Source organism: Macaca nemestrina, chromosome 11, assembly GCF_043159975.1.
Source record: "Macaca nemestrina isolate mMacNem1 chromosome 11, mMacNem.hap1, whole genome shotgun sequence".
NCBI classification, from domain to species: domain Eukaryota; kingdom Metazoa; phylum Chordata; class Mammalia; order Primates; family Cercopithecidae; genus Macaca; species Macaca nemestrina.
The window spans coordinates 117,570,742-117,586,903 of record NC_092135.1 but is presented as its reverse complement, the minus strand read 5'-3'; the positions used below and the strand labels follow the sequence as shown (position 1 = coordinate 117,586,903).

At 56.8% G+C, this 16,162-nt stretch overlaps 3 protein-coding genes across 15 annotated transcripts in view; all 3 read right to left on the bottom strand.

Moving 5' to 3' along the window:
• Positions 1-1,497: 1,497 nt before the first annotated feature.
• Positions 1,498-9,637, bottom strand: LOC105481271 (GDP-mannose pyrophosphorylase A). 4 transcript variants are annotated; one of them, XM_011740776.3, is made up of 13 exons: positions 9,540-9,637; positions 8,451-8,510; positions 8,251-8,348; positions 6,900-7,003; positions 6,441-6,627; positions 6,036-6,095; positions 4,279-4,409; positions 3,131-3,265; positions 2,938-3,035; positions 2,723-2,769; positions 2,414-2,506; positions 2,064-2,232; positions 1,498-1,787 (listed from the first exon to the last, which is right to left on the bottom strand). In XM_011740776.3, exons 2-13 carry the CDS (start codon positions 8,488-8,490, stop codon positions 1,687-1,689), a joined length of 1,263 nt encoding a protein of 420 aa, XP_011739078.1. In that variant the 5' UTR covers positions 8,491-8,510; positions 9,540-9,637; the 3' UTR covers positions 1,498-1,686. The 4 variants fall into 4 exon arrangements, with proteins under 4 accessions (XP_011739078.1, XP_011739079.1, XP_070929530.1 ...); XM_011740777.3 differs by having other exon boundaries at positions 8,451-8,505; positions 9,540-9,604; XM_071073429.1 differs by having other exon boundaries at positions 9,220-9,588.
• A 358-nt stretch (positions 9,638-9,995) lies between these two features.
• SPEGNB (SPEG neighbor) lies at positions 9,996-12,489 on the bottom strand. 2 transcript variants are annotated; one of them, XM_011740772.3, is made up of 4 exons: positions 11,980-12,489; positions 11,346-11,653; positions 10,614-10,755; positions 9,996-10,424 (listed from the first exon to the last, which is right to left on the bottom strand). In XM_011740772.3, the coding sequence occupies exons 1-4, from the start codon at positions 12,105-12,107 to the stop codon at positions 10,286-10,288; spliced, it is 717 nt and encodes a 238-aa protein (XP_011739074.1). In that variant the 5' UTR covers positions 12,108-12,489; the 3' UTR covers positions 9,996-10,285. The 2 variants fall into 2 exon arrangements, with proteins under 2 accessions (XP_011739074.1, XP_070929529.1); XM_071073428.1 differs by lacking the exon at positions 11,980-12,489 and having other exon boundaries at positions 10,001-10,424; positions 11,346-11,959.
• A 2,343-nt stretch (positions 12,490-14,832) lies between these two features.
• LOC105481268 (striated muscle enriched protein kinase) overlaps positions 14,833-16,162 on the bottom strand; it is a 59,162-nt gene continuing 57,832 nt past the window's right edge. For all 9 annotated transcript variants that reach the window (XM_011740759.3, XM_024792681.2, XM_011740761.3 and 6 more), the window contains one exon: positions 14,833-15,868. In XM_011740759.3, the coding sequence (XP_011739061.2) occupies positions 15,676-15,868 (193 nt within the window). In that variant the 3' untranslated portion in view covers positions 14,833-15,675. The remainder of the gene's footprint in view (positions 15,869-16,162) is intronic.

Genomic DNA, 16,162 nt, shown 5'->3' with positions numbered 1-16,162 from the left:
CAAAGACCTCAGCTTCACTAGCGACACCCCCCTTCAAACACTGACCCTTTCCCCTTCCAGTGCCTCTCCCCACCGTGTCCCCCCCCAACTGGGTCTAGGAGGAGGATCCCGGGGGCCAGGGTCTGACACAGACTTATTGGATTTCACGGTGTTTTGCTGAGAAAATAATTAAATTATCATATTTATGATAGAGCTGCCATGGCCTCTGCCAACCACTCAGAACAGAAGGGTCAGGACTTGGGGGGAGGAAAGGGAAGGGACCTAGCTCCTGGTCCTAGGGCCCGCCCTCTCCCAACCCCTTCCTTGGGGTGATGACCCCAGCCCAGAGTGGGGACCTGCAGCCCCTCCCACTCCCATGAGGAGAGATAATGAAGGTCTGGGCTGGAGGCCGGGACAGGAGGAACTGAGGAACTAGGGACAGCTTATAGGTCAGGACTGCTACACCATGTAGATTATTCCCCACACACTGGCGCAGAGCCCACGGGACCTGAGGGACCTGGGAGGTCATATCTAGCCCAATCCCCAAGTCACCCTCAGTCCAGCTCCTGAGAAAGTGCAGCTTCCTAACTGCTGGGCTACGAAGCTATGAAACCCTGGGCTCTGTCCCGGAGCCTGGTGCTGATAACAAGGCCCCGGCACCCTGCCGCCTGCCACCCCTGCCTACTGCCAGGACCCCCTCCTTTCTCCCACCCACGCCCTGCACCCCCCATTCTCTTCGGGTAATTAGATTCCTCTCAATTAGCAGATTACGATCATTACCAGCTCATCTGGCAACACAGCTCTGCACCCACAGCTGGGGAAGGGGGGCACCGAGAGGGGCACATGGGGGTCATGGGCAAACATGAGAGATGGCTGGGAGAGGAGGGCTGAGGCCTCCCAAAGGGCAGGGCCAGGAGGACAGGAGGTGGTGAGGGCCTTCCCAGAACAGGGTGCCTCCCACTGTGCTTCGAAGAGAATGGCACCAGCTCAGGCCCACCCAGCCTGCCAGGGGAGTGGAAGACAGAGACATGAGGCCTCGCGTAGAGGCGAAACCCCCACCCTGCCAAAAGCCAAGCTGGGAGCAGATGGAGCTGGCAAAGCGGAAAACCGGCCAGGGCTGGGCTCGGCAGGAATTGAGCAGAGCGGGTTGTCGGGATCAGCCTCTGGGCCTGTGGCCCCAGTTCCTGTGCCCACTGCCCAACCGAAATCCTTCACCCTTCCCTTCGGAATCCTTGCACATGGGGGCCTGAGCCAGGCTCCGTGGGGAGGAACAGGGAGGCAGGAAGGCAGGGGCAAAGGCGGGGGCCAGGCAGGCTGGGGAGCCTTGAGGGCCTTCCTCCCGAGCAGCGCACGAGGCTGAGGCAGTGGGAGGGGGAGATTTACCAGGGCTCCAGATTCATTATTCATGAGCCCGCAGCAACGACTCCAATTTAAATGCTAATGTGGGGGGGCCTGACTCAGCTGCCCTGCTTCCGCCCCCACCCCCAGCCCAGACATAAGTAGAGTCCGTGCTGGCTCCAAGGTTCATGGGGTTTATTAGGGAGTCGGGAGGGAGAAAGCCCAGGAGTCCCCAGGCCACCCACATTGCTCCCCGGCGTGTGACGATCCTGCCTGGCTTTCTCTGGTCCTTTCTAGACAGAGGCTGGCCAAGCAGGAGGCAGCCTCAAGGGGAGCGGGTAAGAGCTGGAGGCCTTCTGGCAGCCCCACTCAGAGGATGATCTGGTTGGTGAAGCTTCGGCTCAGCTCCTTGTGTGGCAGAACAATCGAGTTCAGGATGAGCACCTCGGCAGGGATCCGGACTCGGCAGCCTGCGGCGTGGATGAGGGCATCAGGGGAGGTCATGGGAGGGGAGACAGGAGCAGGGAGCTGGGGGCCACTGCCAGCAGGGAGGGACCCCTCCTGCCCATCTGTGCCCCTGGCCTCATGCCCCTGGTGACTCACACAGGGCCTGGCACACAGCAGGCCCCTGGTAACTGTTTGCTCAAAGAAGAAACACGCGTGCACACAAGAGGAATGAATGCTCCCCAGAGTCACTGGCCATCAGCTGTGGGGTTCCCCCAGCCCTGGCCCCCAGGAAGCCATACCCAGGATGGTGATGGCAGGCAGCAACTTCCCATCCTTGAAGAGGCTCTCACTGTCCATGCGGGCTCGGGGATCATTGGGGTTGGGGTCATTGGGGGTACCCTCCACGCGGGCCCAGCGTCCCACGGTGCTCCCCCAGCCCACAATGCTATGCAGAACACACGTGTGCTCCTGCCAAAGAGGAGGGTGAAAAGTAAGGGGAAGGGGTAGGAGGCAGCAGGAACCGGAAGGTGTGAGGTGGGGCCAGATGCAGACCCCATGGCGTTCACCCTTCTCTGTTCTTGGGGGGATACCTGGGCCCTCCCCGCAGGCTCTTGGGGTGTCACATGCGGCTGTGTCTGCTGGTGCCTACCTGTAACGTGGCTCCATGGAGGACAATGCTCTCCCGGAGCCGCACACCCTCACCCACGGTCACCCCCTTCCCGATGGAGACGTTGGGGCCCAGCTGTGGAGAGAAGCACACACCATAAGCCCTGGAGGGACTTGGAGGATCCCCAAATCCAACTCCCTTCTAGAACAGATAAGGCAGAAGCGACCTGCTCGAGGCCACACAACAGGCTGTGACAGTGGAGAAACCAGCACCCAGAACTCAGGCAGTGTGGGCACCCTCCATCCATCCGACCACCACCCTCCCCTCCCTGGGGCTGGGCCCAGCACTCACCACAGCCGAGGGGGCCACCTTGGCAGTCGGGTGGATGTAGACATTCCCTAGAAGCAGAAGAGAGGCCCTGGGGGCAAATATCCCAAACCGAATTTGGATCAGGGAGGGGCAGGGATTGAGGCTTCAACTCTGGACTCGAGGTCAAGAAACCTGGTTCAGAGGGCAGAGGGGCTGGGGTGGAAGCCAAAGGTTAGGAATTGGGGCAGGTTGGGTACCTCGGATCCGTGGGCCCCCTGGGGTGTGCTTGGCCAGCCGTTCTGGGTGAGTATCCTGGTATCGGCTCAGGTAGAGGCGGGAGGCGTAGAGGGCTGAACTGGGGGCCACAAGGGGGGCAGGGGCTCAGGGGTCAGCAGGGCCTGTGCCCACCACCCCAAAGTTTCAATCTCCAGGGGACCCAGCCTTCCATACCCGGCGGACTTGATCTGGCTCCAGATACCATCAGTGAGATGCACGTATATCTGGCCCTGCCCTGCCAGGGCTGAAAACACATCCTGCTCTAGGCGGATGGTACCTGCCCCTGGCCACAAGCCTGGTGAGTCCTCCCTGGCAGAGAGGAAGAATGCTGACATCAGTCCCCCGGCTGAGCCCCGGCTGTGGGGCTAACACAGTCTCCCGGGGACAGGAGTGGGAGGGATTCCCACCACCTCTCTAAGCCCCTCTCTCCAGGTCTGGTCCGGTCCTCTCCAAAGGGCTGCTCTCATCCCAGGAAACTCTCCCAGCCAGCCCCAGCTCGGGTGGGTGCTATCACAAGGGAGCCCCAGGCAGAGGCCTGCTTCCCATCCCTGCCCCATTTCCAGAAGGAGTTCCCCCCATTTTCACATTCTCGTCCCCATTCAGCCCTTTACCCCCTCCAAGTTACCCTCCCACTCATTGGATGGAATGAAACACAGACAGACTCACCCCAGAGCAAGGCAGCTGGTGAGGGCAGAGACAGTCACAGAAAGAGAGGGAGAGAGAGATGGTAGAGATGCCAGCTCAGCAGAGACAGAGACAGAGAGGCCAGGAGAGATGGAGAGGGAAGCAGAGACACGGGTGGGAGTGAGAAATGGCTATGAGGGGAGGAAGCCTTACATGGGGCGATGTGGGGGTAAGGCAAGGATCCCTAGAAGGGAACAGCTTCTAGCCCTAGGAGGGAAGACCCTGGGACTGGCGAGCAGGGCTCTAGGTGCTCTGTTCCAAGAGGAGCCTCAGCCTGAGAGTGTGCATGTCTGTCTGTGTGTGCACGTGCACACGTCTGCACCCGAGCGTGTGTGCGCCCAACTGTGTGTTGCCGTCTGTTCTGAAAGACATCTCTGGGACACTCAGGGCTTGGCAGAAATGGACCAGAAGGGGAGTGGGCAGGCAGTGATAGAGGAGGAACTGGGATGGATAAGGAAGAGGGACAGAATGAGGTTAGAAGGGGAGGGACTCAGGAGGCTCTGCTGGAGATGGCAAGTGGAGAAGGGAAAGGGGAGGAGGAAGGTGAGCAAGTTGAGATGGAGCCTGCAGAGACTGGTATGTGTTGGGGTCCGTGACTGGGGGTACTTGGGGTCACAGGGCTATGGGGCCTGCCTCACAATTGCCCATCCTGCTGATTACGCTGGAAGACATCCCGAAGAGGCTTCAGGGCTTCAGGAGAAAAGAGGTAGATGCCGCAGTTGATGATGTCACTGATAAATGTGCTGGGTTTCTCCACATAGTGCAATACCTGTGAACAGAGCAGGCTGGCTTCAGTAGAAGAAGGGACTACTGCCACAGTCCCCTAAGACCCTCTGATTTCCAGGCCCTTCCTGCCTCTCCTCCCTGGCTGCCAGGGTGGCCTGGCTAAAATGCAGTGCGTGTCCGCATCCTACTGCTGCCTGGCTTTAAACCCTGAGATGACTGCCCTTCACCTGATTCACCTTCAGATAAGTCCAAAGTCCATGGCTTTCCCTGCCTGATCCTCCCCACCGCCTACCTCTCAGACGCGTTTCCACCCGACTGCATGCCTGTGCCTGGAATGGCCTTTCTCATCTCTTCATCTGGAAAGCCCACCTTTCCAAACCCAGTTGACATGGTCACTCTCTCTGTGCGTCCTCTCTTGCTGGCCCCAGAGTTAGCTATTCATGCCTGGGCACTCCTGAACTCTGGCCACGCCTCACCCTTGGCATTGTATCATTTGCAAAGGTTGGCTTTTGATTCTGTCACTCCTATTAGACCAATGGTGCCCATGAGGCAGGGACTGCACCCATTTGGCTCTGTTTCTCTCACACCTACCTGGTGCTTAGCACAAAACTATCTATGTGTATGTGTGTACATGCATGTGTGTGTGAGTGTTTATATGTATGTTTTATATTAAAGCACGAACAAATAAAAGGGGTATGTGAGACCAGGTATGGTGGTGGCTCATGCCTATAATCCTAGCACTTTGGGAGGCTGAAGTGGGTGCATCACTTGAGCGCAGGAGTTCGAGACCAGTCTGGGCAATGTGACGAAACCCTGACTCTACTAAAAATACAAAAATTAGCCAGGCATGGTGGCACATGCCTGAATCCCAGCTACTCAGGAGGCTGAGGCAGGAGAATGGCTTGAACCCAGGAGGCAGAGACTTCAGTGAGCCGAGGTCACACCACTGCACTCCAGCCTGGGCAACAGGCTAAAAAAATTTAGCTGGGCGTGGTGGCTCACACCTATAGTCCCAGCTACTTGAGGGGCTGAAGTGGGAGAATGGCTTAAACTTGGGAGGTCGAGGATGCAGTGAGCCAAGATCGAGCCAAGATCGCACCAAGATCATGCACTCCAGCCTGGAAGACAAAGTGAGACCCTGTCTCAAAAAATAAACAAATAAATAAAGGAGGGAGGGCTATGTGAAAGTCAAGAGGAGTAGGAGAAGGGAGTTTCACAAACCAGGAGAGAGCCCTGCTACCTAGCCTATCATGTTCCTGCCTCCGGTATGTTATTTCCTACCTCCAGGCCTTTACACCTGCCATTCCCTCTGCCTGTAATACCTTCCTGCCTCTGTCATGTAGACAAATGGGACTCCGCTCAGACCTTGCTTCCTGCAGGAAGCCCTCCCTACTCCTACCCTGGCAAGGCTGGGCTGGGCCCTGCCTTGGTGTTCCCATTATGCACTGTGCATACATTTATTACAGCACCACCTGCAGGAAAATTAACCATTCCCCCCTCCCCCTGGTCAATCTCTCTTAAAGGGATGTAAGATGATTAATCGGGAGCGTCTCACCTGTCTGACAAGACTAGGGCCCACCCCATACTGTGCCAGCATTCTCTAGAGGCCTGAGGTAGAGGGGATGATGACACAGAGTAGGCGCCCACCCAGCCCCCTCTCCGCTCTCACCTCATGTGTCTGTGGATTCTCAACGATGCAGCCGTAGTTGAGGGACTGTGTCCTGTTAGCCTGAAAGACAGACACACCCGAGATAGTGACCTGCCTGCTCCAGGGCAGCCACCTCTGTTTTTCCTTTCTTTCCCTCCCCTACAGCACCTGGCATGCAGCTCTGCCACTGACAGGCCTTCAGCAAGGGTGGAAACTGACAGCTGCCCTCCCACTCCCTACTTCTAAACAGCCAGAGGGCTCGGGGTCTCCACTAACACCTCCATGCCTGCCAGAGCAGCGCCTCTCCCTCTTGACACCAGCTCCCACACCAACGCCCAGGGTGCCCCTGCCTCCCCAACACCCTGAATTCCAGGAAGCTCTTGGGGTCACCTCCTCTACACCCTCCAGTCCTCCTGACCCCCTCACCGTAGTGCCAAGGAGTAAGAAAGGGTGACACTGGCGTCGGTGGGCTTCCAACATAGCACTCAAGGGGAAGTCAGAGCAGACATCAGCATTAAGCACGAAGAATGCCTCGGGGCTCCCAGCCAGGATCTGGTCTCGAAAATGGTAGAGACCACCCCCTGTGCCTAGGGGGGCAAATTCCTGCAGGTACCTGTCCCCAGGGACCCAAGAGCCAGCTCAGTGGATCTTAGGAAACAGACACCATGAGCCAGGGCACCTGACCCCCACCGCCTGCTCCCAGGAGTACTCCTGCCCAAGGCCCACAGAGAAACTCTATATATTCAGGGATTCAGTGATGTCCAAATAAGAATCCTTCTACTAGGTGAGGATGAACTCTGGCAAATGCTGACTCAACCCACTCCCAAGAATTCAGAGGCCTAGGGCATCCTCCCCACCCCCATATATGAGTGTGTGCACAAACACCTGACTGGAAGGTTAAACTCCTGCTGGGCGGCTTCTAGGAACTGGGTGAGGGGCTCATCAGGTTGGTAGAAGCCAATGAGCAGAATCTCCTGCATCCCAGGGACCTGAGGAAAAGGGAAAGGCTGGGAGGAAGAATGTCTAACAGGAGGTGATGTTGGGGAAATCCTTAGGGCTGGCCCAAAGTCCAGAAACCAGTTTTACTCTCAGCTGTGGGGTCCCAGGGCACTCACCACTCTGGGCTATTTTCTCCTCTGGACAATGAGGAAGTTGGAGGAAGTCGGAGGCCTGATCTTTTTTTGTTTTGTTTTTATGAAAAAAGGTCTCGCTCTGTTGCCCAGGCTGGAGTGCAGTGGCATGATTTTGGCTCACTACAGCCTCCACCTCCTGGGCTCAAGCGATCCTCCCACCTCAGCCTCTCGAGTTTCGAGGACTACAGCCATGTCACCACCTGCCTCAGCCTCTAGAGCAGCTATGACTACAGCCAGGCCACCACATCTAGCTAATTTTTAAACTTTTTGTAGAGAAGGGGTCTCTTGATGTTGCCAAGGCTAGGCTAGAACTCCTGGCCTCAAGCGATCCTCCCAACTTGGCCTCAAAAAGTGTTGGGATTACAGACATGAGCTACCATGCCAGGCCTGATCTTTCAATCAATTATTATTACCCCCACCAACCAGAACTGGGACTCACTCTAAGAAAGACTTTGCCTACCAAGCTGCATTAATCCATTCCCCGCCCCCCGCCCTCATTTTTATTATCTGTCAGCCTAAGCTTGAGATCAGCATGAGGTAAGGGTACCATGTATCAAGGGTCTGTGTTGTACTAGGCATTTTACAAATGTCATTTCTAAGCTTCACCACCCAACAAAGTAGGTCTAATCTCCCCCATTTTACACATAAGGAAACTGAGTGTCAGAGAGGGTGTGTTATTTGTTGCAGGCCTCACAGCAGGCAGAGACTGAATTCAAACCAAAACCTTGCCTGTCTCAATACGAAAAGCAATAAAGAAATGAGCATCACGGTGATCAAGGATATGAATTTGTGCCTGGTTATCATTAAGAGTCTCCATGCTACGGCTTTACATTGTCTCCAAGATCCTTGCCTGATCTCACATTCCATACTTTAAAAATAGGAGTGAAATCTGAGCAGGAAGAGGCCAGATGAGAAACTAGATTAGGGGAAGACAGCAGGGCAGCTGCACAGCATAACTTGAGGGGGCGCCATTCACATTGTCATCTGTGAATGATGGTCCTTGGAGTTATGCCTGGTGGGAAGAGATTATGGTTGGGAAAGGGGGAAACATAGCATGAAGATGAGCAGGAAGTGAGGGGAGAGAGGGGAGCCCCTGAGGTTACCTGGGCACAGGCTTCAATATGATGTTGGATCATAGGGACCCCTGCCACAGGAAACAGTGGTTTGGGCACCTCAAAAGACAAAGGTCTGAAGCGAGTTCCTGGGAGAGGAGAGAGAACGTTTTGGCTTCCTGCCTTCCTCTGCCCCCATTCTGCCTACCACACCAGCCCAACCTCCTCCCCCCATTCCCCTGGCACCTCACCCTTTTGAGGGCCTCCAATCAGGATCACCGCTTTGAGCATGATGGTGACTGCTACCTAAACTTCAAATCCCAACAGAGAAATCAAGCTCAGATCTCATACCCCAACCAAGCCCCAAAACCCAAATAGCAACACTTAACCCTCTCCCAAGATGTAAACCCAAAGCTCAATATAGTCTCTGCCTGGACCCAACACCTCACAAATCCCACACATCTCAAATCCCAGCGGAGAAATCAGGCTCAGATCTCACACCCCAACCAAACCCCAAACCCCAAATAGCAGCACTTAGCCCTCCCCCAAGATGTAAACCCAAAGCTCAATATAGTCCCTGTCTGGACAGAACCTCACAAATCCCACACATCTCAAATCCCAACCCAGATTCCAGTCGGCCTTCAAACCTCACAGTGATTCCTCCCAAATTCTGAAATTCACGCCCCACAATTTGATCTCTAAAAGACTTCCCTCTGGCCATGAACAAATTCTGCAAATTCAGAAACCTGGCAGAGACCCCCTTCTCAGACCCAAACCTCAAAATACTGAAGCCTCAAACTCACTGATTCCCAAAGTGTTGTGTCTTCATTCTAGATATTAAGCCCTGAATCCCAGTAGTGAACCCTGAATATTGAACAGCAAATCCCGAGTGGGCCTCAGATATTTAATTTAAATCCTGAACGTAACCCCCAAGTACTGAACTAACACTGATCTGAATTTGGCGAACCCCTAATCCCAGGAAAAATCCTCTATATGTTGAACATGAATCCTAAAACTAACCTCTATATATTGAACCCCAAATCAAAAGACAGGTTTCCTTGGCATTTCAAACACTGAACCTATTGACCCCCCTCCAGTCCTAATACGGATGACTGGCTGGGTCTAAATCTCTGGATTCGGAGGACTGCTTGATTGCTGACCCTCTGAACCCCACAACTGACTCTGTCCAATAAACCCTGGCCTCTCATGGCCAGGGATTGTGGGACCAACACAGGCGCGGGCGCACCCACGGCCAGCCAGGACCTCGGAGCCCACCCTCTGTCTAGAGGCTGTCCCCCGCCCCTTACCCCTTCCGCCACCCCTCCACCAGCTCCCTTTACCACTAGCTCCCTTTACTCCAGCTCTGCCGCCCGCTACTGCAAGCTTCTTCCGCGCACGTGTCTTCTCGCAAGTCGCGAGAACTCATTCGCAGGTTCTGCCGGGAATTGTAGTCTGAACTTTTCACCGCTTTCAAACTTAATGGGAGAGGAGAGCGGTGCTGAAGTCCGGGGGCGTGGCCAAGGTATCGAGGGGCGGGGTTAAATGAGAAGAAGGGTGGGGCCTGAGAAGCACAGCCTGGAACTTAAAGACTGGGACCAGAGCTGTCCGGGAATGCGCACCGGGGCAGCAGCCGAAGTGAGAAACTGGGTCCCAGAGGAAAACGGGACTAAGGACAGCAGGGGGGTGTGGCCAGCCCTGGAAGGGGCGGGGCCGGGGGCAAACAGCCACGAGGGGCTGGGGCTGGAGGCGCACAAAAGAGAAGGCGAGGTCCCGGGCCCAGCCCCCGGTCCCGCTGGGAAGTGAGGGCGCTTTGGACGGTGAGGGCAACTGTATCAGGTTGACTGTCTGAAATGCAGCACGGCGCTGGGCGCTCTCCAGACTTTCCTGTGACTCCAGCAGGCTGTGACCTTGGCGTGGGGGTGTGGAATACGTGTGGGCGCGGGTGCAGGGGAGAGGGAATGGCGACGTGGAAGAGCAGAACAGACGCGGAGGGTCAGAGAGCCGCTTTATTAAGCAAGCTAGAGGAAGGCTGTGGGTCCCACCACCCCCAGGCTCGGCGCCAGGGCGGAAGGTCCGGGGGTGTCGTTCAGGCTACGTCCACGCGAGCGAAGCTCTGGTCCATGCCCAGGCTGTTCTCCACGTACACCTCGTACTTGCCGCTGTCCTGGGGTGTGGCCCGGCGAATGGTCAGCGTCGTGGTGGTGCTGCCGATCTCGAAGAACACCCTGCGGAGGGGTGGCGGGGAGGAGGGCGGAGCCGCGGTCAGTACAAGGGCGCACTAGGCCGGGCTCCTTAGCCAACTCTGTTCCTCGCCGCCCAGTCCCCGCCCCCGTCACTCTCGTCAGATTTCTGGGCTCAGTCCCACCCAAGTTCCAGCCCCAGGCCCTGCCCATGCCGCAGGTCCCAGCCCTCGCCTGTCATCCTCCTCGATGTCCTCCCCGTCCTTGGTCCAGCCCACGTCGGGCGCAGGCTCTCCCAGGATCTCCGCAGTCAGCGTCACGGTGGCGCCTTTGCGCGCCTTAGTGTTATCGGGTCCCTTTTGAATCTTCGCCGGGACTAGCGGAAGGAAAGGGGAGCGAAACCCCGTGAAGGACCTTGAGATGAGGCAGGGCATCACTTCCCCAGCTAATACCCGGCACTAAATACAGATGCTTTTAAACTCACAGCGTGACGTTGAGCAAATCATTAGCCTCTCTGGTTTCATCTCCTTGGCTGTTAAAGGGACTTATCCCTACCTCTCCTACTTCTCGGGGTCGAATAGAGGATCAAGAGATAAGGCGGGCGAAAGCCCCTGAATGTTCACACATCTCGCGGTGCCTCAGAGACCGCTCCGGGTAGTGGAAATTGCCCAGAGTTGGGAGTCAGAAGACCCGTGTCCAACCCTGGCTCTGCCTCTGACTTGCTGTGTGACCTTGGGGACCTGGAGCCGTGTGATGGAAGCCCACAGAGGACTGCTTAGCCCGGGTGGGGCTGGATCCCGAGGTAGGGAAGGACGCACTTGGCTGGCGGCGGCGATGTGCCCAGGCCGTGCCCGGCGCTGGGCTGGCAGGGACCCTATAGCTAGGCCCAGAGGTAAACGCGCAGCTGGACCGGGCTGCGGGCTCTGGCTGGTCTGCGCCCTGGCGCTGCGCCCGGGGCGCGCGTACCTTCCACGAGGATGCGCGCCGAGTCGGAGCACTGGCCGAAGGGGTTGGTGACGTTGATGCTGTACTGGCCTAGGTCTGCCAGCTCGCCGTCGCGCACCACCAGTGCCACCACGTCAGGGTCCTCGAAGATGTAGCGGTACTTGGGCCCGTCACGTAGCTCCTTGCCGTCCTTACTCCAGCGGATGAATGGGTCCGGGAAAGCCGAAATGCGGCAAGTGAGCTTGGCCGCGCTGCCCTCAATCAGCACCACGTCCTTCAGCGCCTCCAGTACCCGCGGCGGCCCCTTCTCGCGCAGCTCCTTCCGGGACCTACCCCCGGGCCGAGTCAGGGTCCAGAGCTCCCAAGACAGGCCCGGCCGCAGCCCTTTCCGAGAATGCACCATCTCCTGCCTGCCCCCTGGGCCCGCCAGACCCCTAAACGTGTGGCTTGGTAGGGAAGAGGACTGCTCCTGAACTGCTGCCCTGATAGGATGATGCATTCCTGCCGGCCACTCCTCCACATCTCAGTAAAGACCCTCCCCTAAAACCAGTCGTTCTAGAGGCTGCTGAAGCCCCTCAGCCCTTCCCCAAAGCCCATTCAAGAATGCGCTCTCTGCAGCTCTCTTCCTCCACAGAGCTCCGGGGTTCCCTCTTACCTGTGGCCTCGGTAAGAGGCCTGGATGCGAATGGCCGCACTCTGGACCTGTGGGTCATTGATGTCCAGGGTACATCCAGGAGGTGGGGCCGCAGCCACTGACTTTTTGGCAGGAGCTGCTTTAGACATCTGGAGAGTGGGCGACAAATACGGGGGTCCAGGTTGAGACAGAGGGTCCCACCTTCAGCCCTTTTCCTCCATGGTCAGAACATTCAAGAGGGTGGAAGAATGGGAGTGTCTGCGGCTTCTCTGAGGATAGGACTTACCGTGGAGGGATTGACCTAGGGACTTGAGTCGCCTGGCTGGATTGCAGGCAGCACAGAGCCCTTCTGGATGGCACAGTAGGGGTGCAGGCAGGTGCTCAGCCCTGGGCTCGGTTTTATACATCGCTCCCCTCCTTGCCTTGTTTGGTGTGGTTGCCCCAAGCCCCCCGGGACCCCATCCCCCTCCCTCTGACCCAAGCAGGCTCTTTATTTAGCCTGAGGATGCCTGGGATGCTGGCTCAGCCGCTGGGCTAGGCCCGTGGGGGGAAACCCGAGCGGCTCTGGGGTGCACCTCGTGTCAGCACCTGGACAACTGGACAGCTGGATGCTGCCCTGTCCCCTCCCAGGGCAGGGGGTATCCATCCCACTCCCAGGAGGACCAGATTCAGCCCCTAGCTGACAAGAGATCCAGCTTCCTACTGGGGCAGTTTTTCACTCAGGTTGGGCTCTGGATAGTCAGACAACACACCCTGTTGGTAAGGCGTTTGAGTGTTTCGGGGGTGTCCCTGAATAAAGCCAGAGTAGCAACGGGCTTGGGCCTCAGGGCCCCTACAGCTAATGGCAACAGGGCCACGTGGCTGTCAAGACCAATCCAGAAGCTCCTTGCTCTTACCCTATCCCCAACCCCAGGAGTCCAGGGTTGTCACTTCCACACTGTGCCCCCTGGTGGTAAACTGAGATAAACCCGGAGGGGACGGGAAAGATTTTTTGAGAATAGCAGCCCCTCCATGCCATCCCTATCCCCACTCACTCCCCTCGATGTCACATGGTAGGGGCTGTTTAGACTGCACTGTCCTTGGAGATTAGCACCACTAGTGGCTCCAACCCTAGGTCTGCCCAAGTCCTTTTTGGGGGCATAAATTGGTGCATCGGGGCATCAGACCACCTGGGGTGAAGGGGTTCAGTTAACCCCTCTGGGGCTTGCCTGGAGGCCAATCTGCCCAGGCTGGGCACCTGGCAGAAGCATTGCTTCCATTCATTGGAACTACCCGCCCTAGTGTGGGGGCACTGTCACCTTTTGATCAGAGCAATTTTGACATAGCTCTGCTGACATAAATTACCTTTGCTCCTCTGGGTTTGGAACAAGCAGTTCACATGCCATTTCCAATGGAGATGGGAAGGGAGCTCAAGATCAGAGGGGGGACGGGAGAGAAATTTTACCATTTATCAAGATACGAGTTCAGGCACCTCATTTTTATACAAAACACTTGCAGTGTGTAGGGGATTGGAGATTCTCACAGGCAAACTGTATATCTTCATCGCTAAAATGACAGGTAGGCAAGGCGTTGTTCTGGTCCCTTCCAGCTGGCTTTAACATCCTGTTATTTTATGATGATGAGGACTGCCTCTTCCCTGGGGTCCTGAGAAGCTAGAGAGGCTGGGCTGGGCTGGGCAAAAGGGTTGTCTGAGCTGGAGTCAAGGGGCCCTCATCCTCCGTCAGCAACACAGTGGTGTCAACTCTCTCTACCCTGGTCAGAGGCTTTGTTCCTTTTACTTTGCCAAGAACAGAATTTTGAAGGTGGGGATGAGGGGAGCATTTCCTCTGGAGGCAAGGAGATCTGGGTCCCCGCCAACCCCCCAACCCCTCATCCCCAACCTCAGGGCAGGGCAGCTCAGTCCTAGGTCCCAGTGACCATTCTATGGCATTGCAAGGTTGTGGCTAGAATCAAGGTGCTTTAGCACCCAGCAGACCTCCTAACTTGCCATGCGGACAAGAAGGTCCAGGCTAGTGTGTCCCTTAGTCCTAGGAAAATGCTGGACACAGCAGACTAGAGCACTCCCATCTGGTGCTCTCCATGTGCTCTGATTTGTGCTGTGACATGGAGGGTGAGGGGCGTGGGCCTGTCCTAGTGTTTCTTTTTGAGATGGAGTCTTGCTCTATCACCCAGGCTGGAGTGCACTCGTGTAGTCTTGGCTCATTGCAACCTCCACCTCCCAGGTTCAAGCAATTCTCCTGCCTCAGCCTCCTGAGTAGTTGGGACTACAGGCATGCACCACCACAACTGACTAATTTTTGTATTTTTAGTAGAGATGGGATTTCACCATGTTGGCCAGGCTGGTCTTGAACTCCTGACCTCAGGTGATCCAGCCACCTTAACCTCCTTGTCCTGGTTTCTTCTGCAGCTCCTCACACTACCTACTCTTGCCAACCATCAGGATGAAACCCACTCTGCTCCAGGGGTCAGGACCAGAACTCCTGCCTGTCTTCTGGGCAGAGTGAATGAGGCTGAGCCAGGATTGGGGTGAGGGCTGGCCTATTTCAGAGCCCAGCATCCCCCACATTGTGATGAAGGAACATGTGACAAGAGGTGGCGGCTACCAGAGCCTGGTTGCAGGGGTTCAGTGGATCTGCCAGCATTCCAGAAACTGCAAGGGGAGAAGCAGACCACAGTCTCCCGTCCCTCCAGGAATAAGGAGAGGTGAGGGGCCAGGAGGGTCAGAGGAGGGGGTTGGAAGGACCCAAAGTGCTAGCTGGTATATCCTGGAATGTGTGTTGGGGAATGCCCAGAGAGGGCTAAATGCCCCTGTCCCGGACTCAACCCTTCCCAGCAATCTTCCCCTCCAGCCATCCCTCCCAACAGACACACAGGTTATGCTGCTTGCCATTTTTATTTCCTTGTGACAGACAGACAGACAGCTGGATGGCTGGGAGGGATGGTCAGGACAACATGGGCAGTAGGGATCGGATGGAAGGGGAAACTTCATAAAAGTCAATAAATAAATAAATATGAATGGGAAGAAGGCCAAAGGCCATGGAGGGGTGCTGGGGACATCCTTGGGCCAACAGAGAGCGCCCGGGGCTGTATCCACTGGACAGGAGGATACAGCGAGCTGAGTGACTGCTGGCCTCCGGCTCTCCATGTTTCTCCTCTAAGGGATGCTGACAGCTGGCCCACCCCACCTCCACCTGAGTCCTCTCTTCTCCACCGCCTCGCTGCCTTCTCTCATGACCCAGCCCTGGGCCCTTGCCACTGTATCTGTGTCCTGCCCCTGCTTTGCCATACTGACTCCCAGCCTACTGCCCTGACACCCTGGGTTCCTTCCTCTTCCTCCTCTCCAGCCATGCCCATCTTCCTTGGTTCTCCCTGAGATGCACTGATCCCCAACCCAGAACCTTCCTAGAGCCTCCTCCTTCCTGTCCCTCGACTTCTTTTCCTCTCCACTTCCCCATTCCCCTCTTGTCCCTCTGCCTGTTCCCACCCTGCCCAGCCTGGCCAATGGGTCTCCCACTCTGGCTTTGGCCTGGGGTGGCATCAGGTCAAGGCCCTGGGGTCTCTGTCCTTGCAGGTCTATGAGGTAAGAGCCCGGCCAGATGCTGCTGCTGGTGGTAACCGAAGCCCCAGGCCCGCCTGGCTCAGCGTGGGCCCTGGAATGTCCCGTGGCATTGGTGGGAACCCCAGTTGAAGCCCGAGGCCTGGCTGTGGTCCGTGCCTCTAGGGGCCGCCAGGGTAGGAACGCAGCAGCACCTTGTGGCGGGTGGCGGCCTCAGCCCGGCGCCGCCTCTGCTCACCCAGGAACTCCTTGAGCCGGTTGGTGGTGAAGGTGAGCGTCTGGCGGCGCAGTTTCATCAGGTAGGCGTCCTGCAACCATGGGTGGGCCAAGCAGTCCTGCAGGGAGGGCCGGCTCCTGCCAGGCAGAGCCAGGGATAATGAGCCTGGAAGGATGGCTCTGGGAGTTGCCAGGGCTCTGTCCTCCTGCAGACCCATGTCCCAATCCTGGATCCACCCCTACATGTGTGATCTTGGGCAGCTCAAGAGCTCAGTTCCCCAATCTCTGGAATGGGGGCAGTGATTCTGCCTTGCATGGGGTTGTCTCAGGCTTTAAATGGTAGGTAGTATGACCATTTAGTAGAAGCAGCAGACTTCTTCCTAAGAGCAGGGGAGGAGCTGGGGAATCTCTGGCACAGGCCGGGCCGGGGGC

Coding starts and splice junctions, on each gene's coding strand:
- LOC105481271 (XM_011740776.3), bottom strand. CDS start 8,490: ATGCTCAAAGCGGTGATCCTGATTGGAGGCCCTCAAAAGG. Junction 3,266..4,278: donor AATCAGCAGGATGGGCAATT/GTGAGGCAGGCC, acceptor CCTCTCTGCCAG/GGAGGACTCACCAGGCTTGT. Junction 2,507..2,722: donor AGGTGGCCCCCTCGGCTGTG/GTGAGTGCTGGG, acceptor TTCTCTCCACAG/CTGGGCCCCAACGTCTCCAT.
- SPEGNB (XM_071073428.1), bottom strand. CDS start 11,823: ATGCATCATCCTATCAGGGCAGCAGTTCAGGAGCAGTCCTCTTCCCTA. Junction 10,756..11,345: donor GGCGCGCATCCTCGTGGAAG/GTACGCGCGCCC, acceptor TCCTTCCGCTAG/TCCCGGCGAAGATTCAAAAG. Junction 10,425..10,613: donor GACATCGAGGAGGATGACAG/GCGAGGGCTGGG, acceptor ACCCCTCCGCAG/GGTGTTCTTCGAGATCGGCA.